Below are 13124 nucleotides of genomic sequence, written 5' to 3'. Positions count from 1 at the left end.
CTGCCAGTATTGCCCAAAAAAAAAAAAATTGGCATGCATCCATAAGGCACGTGCTGGCTTCATGTTTGTTTCTACACAGGGGCGCAACGGAAAAAGTAGCTAAAAGCACAATGTCTCAGCCCCCACAAAAGAAGCAGGGAGCATAGGATTACAGAAGACGCAAGCCCCCTCCTCACAGCCGCCACATACAGTACTAAAAAAGTTACAATTAAGTATTTCAGCTTATGCTCCTGAAATGATTACCCATTTTTACATAAATTTTACATAAATTATTTGCTCTGAGTCAGAACGATTTCCTCCTGTATTAAAATATAAAGCAGAGGGCTGCCGTAGACGTGGTCCTTTTCATGATAGGTGATAAAATATTCAAGTCCTCACTCAAAAAAATGTTATGTAGGTCAAACGGCACACCTAGATTGAAATGCCACCATAAACAGCACTCTACGTGTTTATAGGGCGCTCTCTCCGGTCTTCATCAGCCTCCACTCTCCTAATTGGGTCATAACCTGACTTTAATTCTTCTCATTTCTCAACTGTGTTGATAGACGCCGCTCAGAATTTTAACCCTCCAGTAATGAACGGAGTTATGCGAAGGATATCCGACACGGAGGAGAATGACCTAAATTTAAAAAAGAATATGTTGAAATGGTGTCGGAGGTGTTGGCTGTAAAACTATATAAAAGAGTCCAAAATAGGAGAAGATTGCAGTATACAGAAGCACCAAACACCAAGGTATTCCTCAAGACCTCAGTAGTTAATTGCAGAAAAAGTACAACGCGTTTCGGGCTGTGATCGGTCCCTTCATTAGGTCCCCATGTAAAAGGTTCATCATGTAAAAGATTTAATTAATTGCCAGTCCGATGTTTATCTTTAAGAGGTACTCAGGGAGGGAGGCCTTTTCTCAATGACGTCCACTTACCTCCCTGACTCTAGCATTAGGGCCTGAATCACGCTGCTCTGGGATACCGGGCCGACTCTGAGGAGCAAACAAGCGCTGTCAGCGCTCATTTACTCCTCGTACCCTGTTCGCTGCTGCCGCTATTCCACGCGGCTGCAGCAAGCGGGTGAGTCCGGGGAGGGCCAGGGGAAGCTGCGGGGGGGCTACCCGGGTGATCGCTGATCATCCAGGCAGCCCATAGGATATAGTGGCGGTCTGCTGCCACCGCCCCTACTCCACGGGACGGCGGCAGCAAATTGCTGCTATACAAGTCGTTTGTCTTTCAACATGTCTTTCTTTCAATGACTTCAACGATCAGCCGACATGAACGATGACGGCTGATCGTTGCCCCCTATTCCACGGGACGATTATCGGCTGTAACGACCGATATCGACTGAATGCGGCCGCTAATAGTTCCGTGGAATAGGGCCTTTACAGCCGCTCAATGGCTGAGCATACCTGCCAACGTCACGTATCAAGTCCTGTCTGAGATGTGAGCGGCTGGAGACAGTGTGATGCGGGCTCCAGCAATGGAACCGGGAAGGTAGGTGGACACCATTGTCTTCATCCACCCCGTCCCCAGCGATAATGAGAAAAAAGGCCTCCTTTACGGAGTAGTAGTTAGTAGGGCCTTTGTAAGAAACAAAATGAGGAAGACAAGTTCCCTATGAATGAAATTATTGACCACTATATTAGAGCTTACCAAATAGTAGCATACTGGACCTCCTTTGGCCTTCAGATAGGCAGCATGTTAGTGTAGCATTAATTCCTCTGGATGATGGAATTATTCTGCAGGAATATTGGCTTATGTGGACAGGATTAGAGATGAGCAAACCTGCCGAGGTTCGGGTTAGTAAGAACCTGAACTCTCGGCTTCTGACTGCCGCTGTCTGCCCGCTCCGTGGAGAGGGTGGATACAGTCGGAGGACCGTCTGGAAAAATGGGATACAGCATATGGCGTGACCTGCAGATCTATTCATTCTCTATGATGCCGCTGAAAGTACAGCACTGGGATCATGTATCGACCCCGTCTATTGAAAACAAAGGAACAGGGGGCCATTCTGGAGAGACGCAATCTTTTACATATCCCCTGTCCTGTGGAGCATTAATCTGAAAACCCCTTTAAATCTAGTGATGAGCATGAGGGGCATGTGCTATTCCACAGCTCTATTCAAAAGAAAGGAGCTGGAGGGTGATCTGGAGATTGTGGGGGTCAAGGAAGTTTGGAGCCCCTGTGATCCCTAATTTTTAATTTTAGGGCATGCTGGGAGTTGTAGTTTTGCATCAGCTGAAGAGCCACATTCTGGAAAACTTGGTTGCAGGTCTGCTTCATTCAACTAACGATGCCACCTAGAGGATCTGCTCAGCAATTACACCCATTCACTATTTTTCTTTTTTCTTTTTTTTTTTCTAGAAATGTGAGTTTCCCAGAACTCTTTAGCTATAGATCACGGCATATATAAGTGTCATACTGCGGGCAGGGCTATAGATCTGACACCTCCATTTCTACCCACACTCTTTAATGTAACCTCTGGCTCCATCAGATTTTCTGCAGCCTCCTCCTTAGGGGCTCTAAGTGACTCTATTAATGCATCACAGTAGGTGTCTGATTATTCTGTGCTGTAGAGAAATTGCGCTTCAGCTACTTTCTAAGATCCCTGGAAACAAGAAACTGATGAAGAAAACTCACAAGATCATAACACGGGGTTGGCAATGCATAAAAGACACAGATAACATGTCAAAAATTCTTACATCTGCAGTAAATAGATTTCTTATGTTTATTTTATGCTTTTTTATTCTTTAAGCATGCCTACACACTTTGGGATAACTTTTAAGAATAAGCTGTTTGAACACAAAGAATAGCACTATGTCTATCTCTCATTTTTATTGTTCCCTGAGCTAGCGGTTGATACTGGGCCTCTATAATTCCTCCAGTAATGAGAAGAACACGATTCCCTACATTTTTTTTAGCACACCTTCAGAAGCAACAGCAATACTGAGGACATTACAGAGCAATACTGAGCAGTATAAGCCATGAGTCCAGCCCAGTCTAAGTGTTTCTCTGCTGCTATCTCTCTCCAGCCACTCCTCGTCCTTACCCATCTTCCCTCCATAGAAGTCTATGAGCAAATGTAATCTGATCTCTCAGTGAACTCATATGTCTGAAGAAGAATTTAAACATTTTTTTCATGTAAACAAACTATTATAGCCTAAAGTTTTGTGGCTGAAGAACCTCTCTCCAAATAACTGTATATCACATTGTCACATTTTTTGTGGTATTGGGACGTGCAGGGGTAAAATAATTCTCTGTACTGCCACCTATGGTAGATCACAAGTAAATGATACGTAGAACATTGGTCACATGACCTTCCCTCAGAGTAGCTTTTCCTAGAAGCTACTGGAAAGTTCTGAGGAAGGAGTCTTTTAAGTCCAATGCCTTTCTGTCTCCTGCTAGGCCTGGTTAGGAGAGAAGGTCTACATATTTGAACCAGCAAACCTGCTGTGAAACAAGTTGATCTAGCTAGCCCTGGTTTTGTTGGAGTATCTACATATAGTTTCGGTTGCTTAAGTCTAAGTCAGCTCTGCATTGGTCACTGTATGTGGCGTTTCAGGGGATTTAGCCATGCTGAGAGGAAATTCATCTCTACGATCCTGTTGTGAGAATCCTCTAGCCAGAAGAGGGAAAAGCTGTGCAAGGACTCTTCTGCAAACACTTAAAGGGGTACTCTGACATCTGCTGTAGAAGGATATAGCATTGCTTAAAGGAGACCTGTCACCCCCGTGCCGGGGTGACAGGCTCCCGACCCCCGTTACAGCCCCCTATACTCACCTGATCCCGCCGGGTCCCTCTTCCTGATCCGGTCGGGTCGCGGAGATATCAGCGCCCGAAGCCCGGCGTGCGCGCTCACAGGAAAGTCCGACGCTCATAGAGAATGAATGGGGAGTCCGATGCTCCGTCATTCTCTATGGGCATCGGACTCTCCTGTGAGCACGCACGCCAGGCTTCGGGCGCTCATATCTCCGTGACCCGACCGGATCAGAAAGCGGGACTCGGCGGGATCAGGTGAGTATAGGGGGCTGTAACGGGGGGTCGGGAGCCTGTCACCCCTATTTACAGTTCCTATTACACTAAGCGATTTTTAACGATTAACGACTAACGGTAAACGATCGCAAAAGAGATTGCTTATCGTTAACCTGAAATCATTCACCATATTACACAGAACGATAATCGTCAGTTACGATCGTTGCTATGATTGTTATTGCGATCGTTACAATGATCGTTTATTCCTTCAGATCCCAGAAAAACAATGGGCAATGTGCAATTATACTGAACGATTAGTGAAAAAACGCGGAACTTGAGCGAACGAACGTGGAATTATAGCGAACGAATAACGATAATTTTAGTTTCAGATCTAAATAAACGATTAACGACATACAAACGATTTTTCGATTGTTGCCTGCAATTACACAGAACGATTATCGTTTAAATTCGAACGATTTAACGATTTTTCGCACGATAATCCCGTGTAATAGGGCCCTATCTGTCTTCCTAGGTTCTGAAACCCCCGAAATGGGGTACTTCCTGGTGGCTCAGTACTAGAATTCCCAAAATGCATTGCTTTCCCTCAGCTTTCCATGACAGTCCTCTCACCCTGCCTACTCCCCTCTCCCAACAATCTTGCCCGTTTCCCACCTAAAGCTATTGCAGAACATCTTATTTTACTGCAGACTGTTGCAAAGTCAGTGAGGTTGCAGCACCTGCTGTATTAACTTCCTGTCCCTCTGTCCGTAGCATCATTCATCACAAGGGAGCATACTATAAACACACCTCATTCTCCTCAAATGTTCTAAAAAAGATATATTTGTATCTGACAGGGACATGGTGCTCTAGGCTCTAGGGGCTGGTATGAGATGGTGACATCACAAAGGGGGGTGGGGCTAAAGATCAAAGACAAGATCCAGCCAAGCCTCTTGTGACATCATGGAATGATGCATTGTCTATGGAGAGAGGGAGGAGCTGGGAAATTGGAGACAATACACATTTTGTAGTTCTTCAACTTCCTGTCAGGTAAAAGCACAAAATAGCATGCTGAAGCCAATCTTATTAGCGATTAGACTATATTAGTGAGTTATATATCTTGGGGTGAAAGTTTTACTTGCGGATAAACCTATTAACTTTCCTATATACTCACCACAGTCAGCAGAGAATCTTCTAATAAGACTTTCTATATCTCCATTGGCAGCACTACATGCAAACAGCACATTCAGAGACTTTCTGTAAGTATTTCTGGGAACTGTGACCCACATTTCAAGCATCCATCCAAAACACTGTACATTTTTTTACCCTGTGCGAAACAGTATTTGTTGGGTACACAGTAGAATTCAGTAACGTTAACCCCTAGTCTGCAAGTAACCTATGTGTCTGGACTGGTCTCTATTGCATACACCATCACAAGTACACCCTGAAGACACTACACCCAAGAGTACCCCAGGGCCAAGGACCTCCCACTATTGCGCTTAGTTAGCTACAAAGCCATCCGTTACCAAACTAGAGACTTTGCCTGAGGGACTATTACTCTCAGCTAACCTGGACTACTCCACCCATCTTCCTTGTGGCCACCACACAATGACTTTATGAGATCAGACAATCTCTTCAGTACAATAAAACCCAGTGCAATATTATGTTTTGTGTTACTGTACAAACCATGTTTTGTTTTGTTTTTTCCCCAAAAAATATTCAGAAACGCTACCAGTAGCTAAAACATCATAATCTACATCACTGATAAAGAAGTATTCCGCTCAAACCTAACTTTTCACATACTGCTGCCCATGGTGAGTAAATAACAAACAGCCTCTTCTTACCTTCCCACGCTCCCCCAGTGTCCTCCTACAGCATGCTCGGGTCCCGGCTGAGGCGATCCCGTCTCCATGTCCGAGATGGTCTCATCTGGGGATGACAGCGCACTGAGCCAATCACTGCTCGCGGCGCTGCCCCATCCCAGCCAGTGATTGGTTTAGCGGGCTGTCACTCCCAGACAAGTCTGTCTTAGAAGTGGAGTCGGGATTGTCCCAGCCGGGACCCGAGCATGCTGTAGGAGGACACTGGGGGAATGCAGAAAGGTAAAAATAGGCTGTTTGTTTTTTTCTCACCATGGGCAGAAGTATATGAAAAGTTAGATTTGGGTGGAATACCCCTTTAATGCCTGAGAAGACCTGTATACAGTGGGCAGGAATGTATACCATAGAACACACAGCTGCTACTATGGAGTCCTCGGAAATAGGGGGGACAGGTCCTGATTGACCCTAATGGCCAAGTTGGAGACTTTTGCAGTACGGGGGTGGGGAATCTGGCACAAGTGAAGGCAAAAATAACCATCAGATCTTTCCAGTCTGGTTCTCTAAATCCAGCACCCTATTGGTCCCTTGCTCCTCTGTTTTTTATACGCCACAGTTCAGAATGTCAAGTCCTAAATTATGTTCTGATTCCTTTTGACAAATAAAATTATTCCAACACCGACTGAATTACTACATTACCATAAAGTGAAACTTTGCATAAACATGTACTCCCTCTAGTGGACATGACAGTACATTACATGCAGTTCTGAGGAAATGTACTCATACAGTTTTTATAGGGTGCACAACGTGACGAACGTTGATGCCATGTTTGTAAATTGTTTCTATAGCAACTGTGTTATAATCCATAATCTAACATATTTCCATCTATAAGTGATTCCACATGTCTTCTCTACCCAAGACGTCAGTATAGTCGGCTTATAAATGGAGACCTGTTAGTACAGGCAGCGTCAATAGCGCGGTGCTCGGTTACTAATGATTCTGCACTTTGCCGTCTTGCATTTCATATTTCTTGCTTTCTCAGTTTCCCAGTCACCTCTGTGGAGCAGCTGGCACGCATCCACGCTATAATCACACCTGCAAACGTCCTTGAAGACGCAGCTTGCCTGTATGATGTCCGCCGACAGATGGAACACAGCATAAAGAGGAGCAGGAATTTCTTACCTGGGAGCATCAAAGCTGTCGTACGATCCAACCGTGTAGTGTCTGAACAACCGCTTGGCTTTGTCACTTCGACTCTCTGGCACAAAGACAGTAAAAAAAAAAAAAAAATTGAATATATTGAATAATTAGTCTTTGTTGTTCGGTTAATAAAGTATTGATGTAAGGAGGTTAAAAAGCAGAACAAAGTAAAATAATGCGAAGAATAAAGTCTAACAGAATGATGCAACAGACTGAATTTGTCATTCTCGCCTTTCACGGCTAAGATTGTGCGTAAAACACTAAAAGCAATGTATTGTCAGATAATTACATAGGATTAAAAGCAGGGGTTTAGGATAAACAGAATTTTTTTTCTTTTTTTAATAAGAATCCAAGTAAAGAAAGACTGATATACCCTTTGCATTTTACTTCCTTTGTCGGCTTTACCGTACAGATTGGGACAGCATGGGCAGAGTGTAAGAAAATAAAACTGGACCATAATAATGAACACCAGTGTCATGTCCTGTTCATAAAACATTGGCGGAATATTTGGTGATGGATGGGGCCAGGCCGTAATCATATAGTATCCTATATTCCCTTATGTTATGTGTTCTTCCTTCCAAGAGTGAAGAAAAGATGGAGTTAAACCCTGGTGGTACCAGACAACATGTGATAACTTGAAAGACATCTTACCAAGGATTCACCACCCACTGAACAAACAAATAGCTCAAAAAAGAGGAAGGAAGGAGGGAAGCTGAAGATTTCATGCTTATAGTTAAATAGGAGCCCTGACTGACAGTACGAGAAGCCATTGGCTCCTTGCACTGTCAATCAATCTTGTAATCAAAGGCAGCATGTAACAGATAGCGAGGGTGGACCTGCTGTGCTACTCGCAGGAAACAAAATCCAAAAGAACATGCACAGGTCAGCATACGCAGGAATATAGCAGAAACAGTAGACAGAAGCCTTCGCTTGGAAAGCTGGACCGTAACCGCTCAGTCAAAGGAAATGGCAGGTAGAGAAAGCTTATGTAGGTACAGTAGGCTTTGGATTGGCAGACAGCAGTAGCAGGTAGAGACAAGCTGCCTCTATTAATACACAGCATGTGGCCACATGCACACCCTAGTGGCCAGAGGTGTCACTGCAGCAGGAACCAAAAGGATGAAGAAGATTCCAGAAGACACGAGAGTGAGCAGGCCCAGGATCAGCATGGAGAACAGCAGAAGAGCGGGTAGGAGCAAGAGTTGGATGGTGCTGCCAAGGGAAAGTAACAGATGACAGCATTATACCTGCTTTCTGCTCTGTATCCTGGGGCGCACTGGGTAAAGTTCCAGATCCTTGGGCCAGAGTGACCTTCAGCCATGCATGCATACACTGCTAAGGGTAACGTTGCGCCGGAATAGAGACCCGGGTGCTTCCAGTGCAGGGAGCCTCTGTTTATCTGGCTGCCTGCATCAGGGGAGGCGTTAGGGGATAACAAGCTAGGGACTAAGCAGGAGAAGAGAAAAGAGCTGTGGGGAGAGGGTAAGAGGTGGGTCACTATGGAGGAGGGGGGCTATTCTGCATCATGATGGCACACAGGGGCATATAATAAACAGGGGCTGCCCAGAGGGACCTATACTATATGGGGGGCTGCACAGAGGGACCTATACTATATGGGGGGCTGCACAGAGGGACCTGCACTATGTATAGTCTGCACAGAGAGTTCTATGAAACATAGCAGCTGCACAGAGGGGCCTATACTAAATTGGGTCTGCACACAGGGTCCCATACTACATTGCGGCAGCACAGAGAGGCCTAAATTACATTAGGGCTGTACAGAGGGGCTCAGGGGCGGACACAGACTGCAAAGGGCCCCTGTGAAAAAAATGTGTTTGGGCCCCTAAAACCTATTTGTTTCTCCACCTTTCTTGAAGGCGCACACATACGTATGTCCGGGTATCTGGTACATGTGTCCTGGTTTCTTGGGAGGGCCCTATAGCGCAGTACAGATGCCAGGGCCCACTATAGGACTGTACTGTAGTCAGTGCATGCCCCAGCGTGGGACTGGGGTACCTGTGACCCACCAATAGGACTGATCATAGGGGGCACCCAAATAAAGAACCCGTCAGAAGTGACATGCAGACCTTGTCCAATCCTGTACTGATGTAACTACAACTCTCAGAATGCCTTACACTTATAAAGCTCTCAGAGAATGCTGGGAGTTGTAGTTTCCGAGAGTACAACCCCTTGAGTTGTCTGCTCATTTGTACTTCAAATCCCAGCACATCCTGAGGACTTCAGACTGCAGTAAATTCTAGGAGTTGTGGTGTTTGCAGCTGTTGTACTTGGAGGGTCCTAGGTGCATTATATACTGGATGCTTTGTGAGAGATTAGAATATATACAGTAGGTCAGAGTGTGACCCCAGGGCAGCACTAATAGGGGATAGAACAAATGGGCCCTTAATCATTGTGGGTGCACAGGTGGGAGACATGTTTGTGTCTGCACAGGTGGGATACATGTACTGTATGTGGCAGCACAGGTGGGATACATGTACTGTATGTGGCCGCACAGGTGGGAGACATGTACTGTATGTGGCCGCACAGGTGGGAGACATGTACTGTATGTGGCCGCACAGGTGGGATACATGTACTGTATGTGGCCGCACAGGTGGGATACATGTACTGTATGTGGCCGCACAGGTGGGATACATGTACTGTATGTGGCCGCACAGGTGGGATACATGTACTGTATGTGGCCGCACAGGTGGGATACATGTACTGCATACCTCCTAACTTTTTGGACGGCCAAAGAGGGACACTTGTGGTTCAGTCTAGGAATGTTTTACAGACATTTCTATACTTTTTAATTAATGGCTACATTCACACACACAGGATCTGCTACAGAATGATGCATTTAGTTACATTGATATCTGCAAAAGATCCTGTAAGTGTGACTGCATCCTTAGGTCCCATTCACACCGCAGTAACCCTGTCTGTAATTGTGGAATCATGGACAGAATCACAAATGTGTTTCACTAACTGTCCACATTTGCAGGGACCCACTGTCAGATAGGCGACATGGACGCACAATGGCTTAATCATTTTTTTGCGGTACGGATCATGTCCCCAAAATGGATCCGTTACACCTACAGATGTGTGTATGGGGCCTTATCATCTGCATGTGTGAATCATGAGGGAAAAGGGCCATAATGTGACATGATTCGTCTGAATAGAACAATTATTAGGATCCAACTTGCACCTTATGACAGAATAATATGCAAGTTTGGGTCTATTATACAGTAAGAAACCACTTTCTACAGCAACAAAGAAAGTTTATTAATGCAAATCCAAATCCTAGGTCAGAAAGAGGGACATGTAAGGGGAAAAGAGGGACAGAGGGACAAGGGTCAAAAGTAGGGACTGTCCCTCCAAAAGAGGGACACTTGGGAGGTATGGTACTGTATGTGGCTGCACAGGTGGGATACATGGACTGTATGTGGCTGCTTAGGGGGAGATGAAAGAGAAAAACAACCATGCTGCCGGGGGGCACAGATATTGGCTAAAAGGCCTAAACTTACAATAAAACTTACAGCACCAGAGAGGGGGGTGGGGGCTGTGTGCTTTCTCTTACACAGTCCACCTCTATCTTACAACTTCCAGCAGCCTGACAGACACCCTGACAATAATCACTCACTGTCAGAGCTGCTGCTGTTGCTCCCCTTCACAGTCCTGTCCCTGGCAGCCACAACACTGCAGGATCCCCCCAGCCCCTGTCACCACACGCTCTCTCTCTCCTCTCCTTCTCACACAAGGTATGCCGGACAGTGGAGTACAGGAGGGGGTGCCAGCAGCAGTAGCGTGCAGGGTGAAAGGAGGAGAACCAGCCCCAACTGGGCACAGCATCCAGTCACTATAGGGGCCCCACAAGAGCATGGGTCCTGCACTTTCTGGGTGCTGATGCCACCTGGGGGACCCCACTACAGCAGGGGCGGATTAACTTTACCATAGGCCCCGGGCTGTTCACCAAGCCTGCCCCCCCCCCACTGTAACTATGGCAGCACTAGCCTGGTGTTCATAGTACAGGACAGATAATGTCATGATGTCCTGATTTGTGCAAAATTGCCATTAAAAAAACAGTGATTTTTTGCAAATCATGGCGGAAGTGTATCCAGGAGACAGTACACCACTGAAAGTATAAGTCTTTTTGGGTGGTCATGGGCCCCCCAGGAGCTTAGGGCCCTGGGCTGCCCCTATTATAATCCACTACTGCACTACAGACATGTTCCATGCTGTGCTGACACTTTAGAGTCTGAGCCTGGCGGGCCCCCCTATTGGCCTGGGCCCCTGTGCAGCTGAACAGGCTGCACAAGTGATAGGTCTGCTTCTGGAGGGGCTTATACTATGTAGCGGCTGCACAAAGGGGACTTTACAGAGGGGCCTGACACCATGTACAGGCTGCACAGAGAAGTCTATACTATATAGGGATCTTAAAACTACATAAGGGCACAGGGCATACCTTACTATTACATGGAGGCACGGAGGGGGGGCTGTAAACTATATGGGGCTACAGATTTGCCTAACTACTATATAGGGACACAGGAGACCTAACTGCTATATGTGCTGGAGAAAGGAGCCTAAATGTTTCTCTAGCAGATTCTGGGGAAAGGATTCATGATCAAGAGAAGACTTCAAGATGGCCCAGGCAGGGTAGAGGAAACTGAAAAGTGAACAAATCTGATCAGAGAAGACACCTCCTGTAAGTCACTGGATGTAACTGCACTCTTTTATAAGGTCAGTAGTAGTAGTCATATTGTTCATGTTGTGGCAGCAATATTTAGGTATTATGTAGTGACATCATTGTTCAGTAGCAGTATTGAGGAAATATGAAATCACTGTGTGGTAGTTATATTTATCGGCAACAATGTTATAAGGTAACTATGTGGGTATTGGAGCACTTGATACTGTGTGTGGAGCCCTGAAGGACGCATCATACTGTGTACGGGGGCGATAAAAAGGAGCAAACAATTGCCAACCAGTGAGGTCAGCGCTCGCTTGCTGCTCGTTCCCTGCTCGCTGCTGGCACTATTACATGTGTTGTCAGTGAGCGGGTAAGAGCCGGGGGGAAAGGGGGCGCTTGGAGCTGCGGGAGGGCTGCTTGGGTGATCGCTTGAAGATATCGGCAGTCTGCTGCCATCACTCCTATTCCACAGAGCGACTGTAGCATATCGCTGCTATCGTTATCGTTGTTGATTCAACATGTTGAAAGACAACGATTAGCCGACATCATGCATGGCGTGGATAAGAAAATCCCGGCACTCACCAAGTGGAGTATTGCTTGTTTTATTATGTGCAAAACATCATAGGGTACAGGAGGATGTGTTTCAGCATATAGCCTTCATCGGCTCATAAAGAAGTGCCGGGATTTTCTTATCCACTACGTCTGGGACACCATCCCGCCACGGGAACCACCACTACAGAAGTACCGTCTCCACTACAATACAAGACATCGTGCATGTCTGCTGATAGTTGTCTTCTATTATACTAAGCGATTATCGGCCATAACGGTCGGTATCAGACGAATATGACCGATAATCACTTTGTGTAATAGGGCCTTTACAGTGTGTCCATAAATGGTTATCCCTGTATCAGTATCTACTGAGTCTGAGATTCTGATAGCGATGCGCCAGGAGGAATAAAGAAAATTCCTTACAGGGCGCCGTCTCCCCTAAGGCTAGCCCTGGCAGGGTGCCCTAGTAGTAATAAAGTTCTCACCTCTCATGTCCTTAAAGGTGAAGTCTAGTGAAATTTTTATTAAAGTATTGTATTGCCCCCTAAAAGTTATACAAATGACCAATATATACTTATTATGGGAAAAGCTTATAAAGTGCTTTATTCCTTGCACTTATTACTGCATCAAGGCTTCACTTCCTGGATAACATGGTATTGTCACTTCCTGGATAACATGGTGATGTCACTTCCTGGATAACATGGTTATGTCACTTCCTGGATAACATGGTATTGTCACTTCCTGGATAACATGGTATTGTCACTTCCTGGATAACATGGTATTGTCACTTCCTGGAAAACATGGTGATGTCACTTCCTGGAGAACATGGTGATGTCACTTCCTGGATAACATGGTTATGTCACTTCCTGGATAACATGGTGATGTCACTTCCTGGATAACATGGTGATGTCACTTCCTGGATAA

At 45.7% G+C, this 13124-nt stretch overlaps 1 protein-coding gene across 1 annotated transcript in view; it reads right to left on the bottom strand.

Moving 5' to 3' along the window:
- Positions 1–13124, bottom strand: part of SHANK1 (SH3 and multiple ankyrin repeat domains 1) — a 197747-nt gene that overhangs the window by 107787 nt on the left and 76836 nt on the right. Inside the window, exon 14 of the mRNA XM_069946701.1 lies at positions 6956–7031. Within this exon, the coding sequence (XP_069802802.1) occupies positions 6956–7031 (76 nt within the window). The remainder of the gene's footprint in view (positions 1–6955; positions 7032–13124) is intronic.

This window comes from Dendropsophus ebraccatus, chromosome 12 (assembly GCF_027789765.1).
Source record: "Dendropsophus ebraccatus isolate aDenEbr1 chromosome 12, aDenEbr1.pat, whole genome shotgun sequence".
In the NCBI taxonomy this organism is placed as follows: domain Eukaryota; kingdom Metazoa; phylum Chordata; class Amphibia; order Anura; family Hylidae; genus Dendropsophus; species Dendropsophus ebraccatus.
The sequence above is the reverse complement of the archived record's forward strand: the minus strand, read 5'-3'. Positions and strand labels throughout refer to the sequence as shown.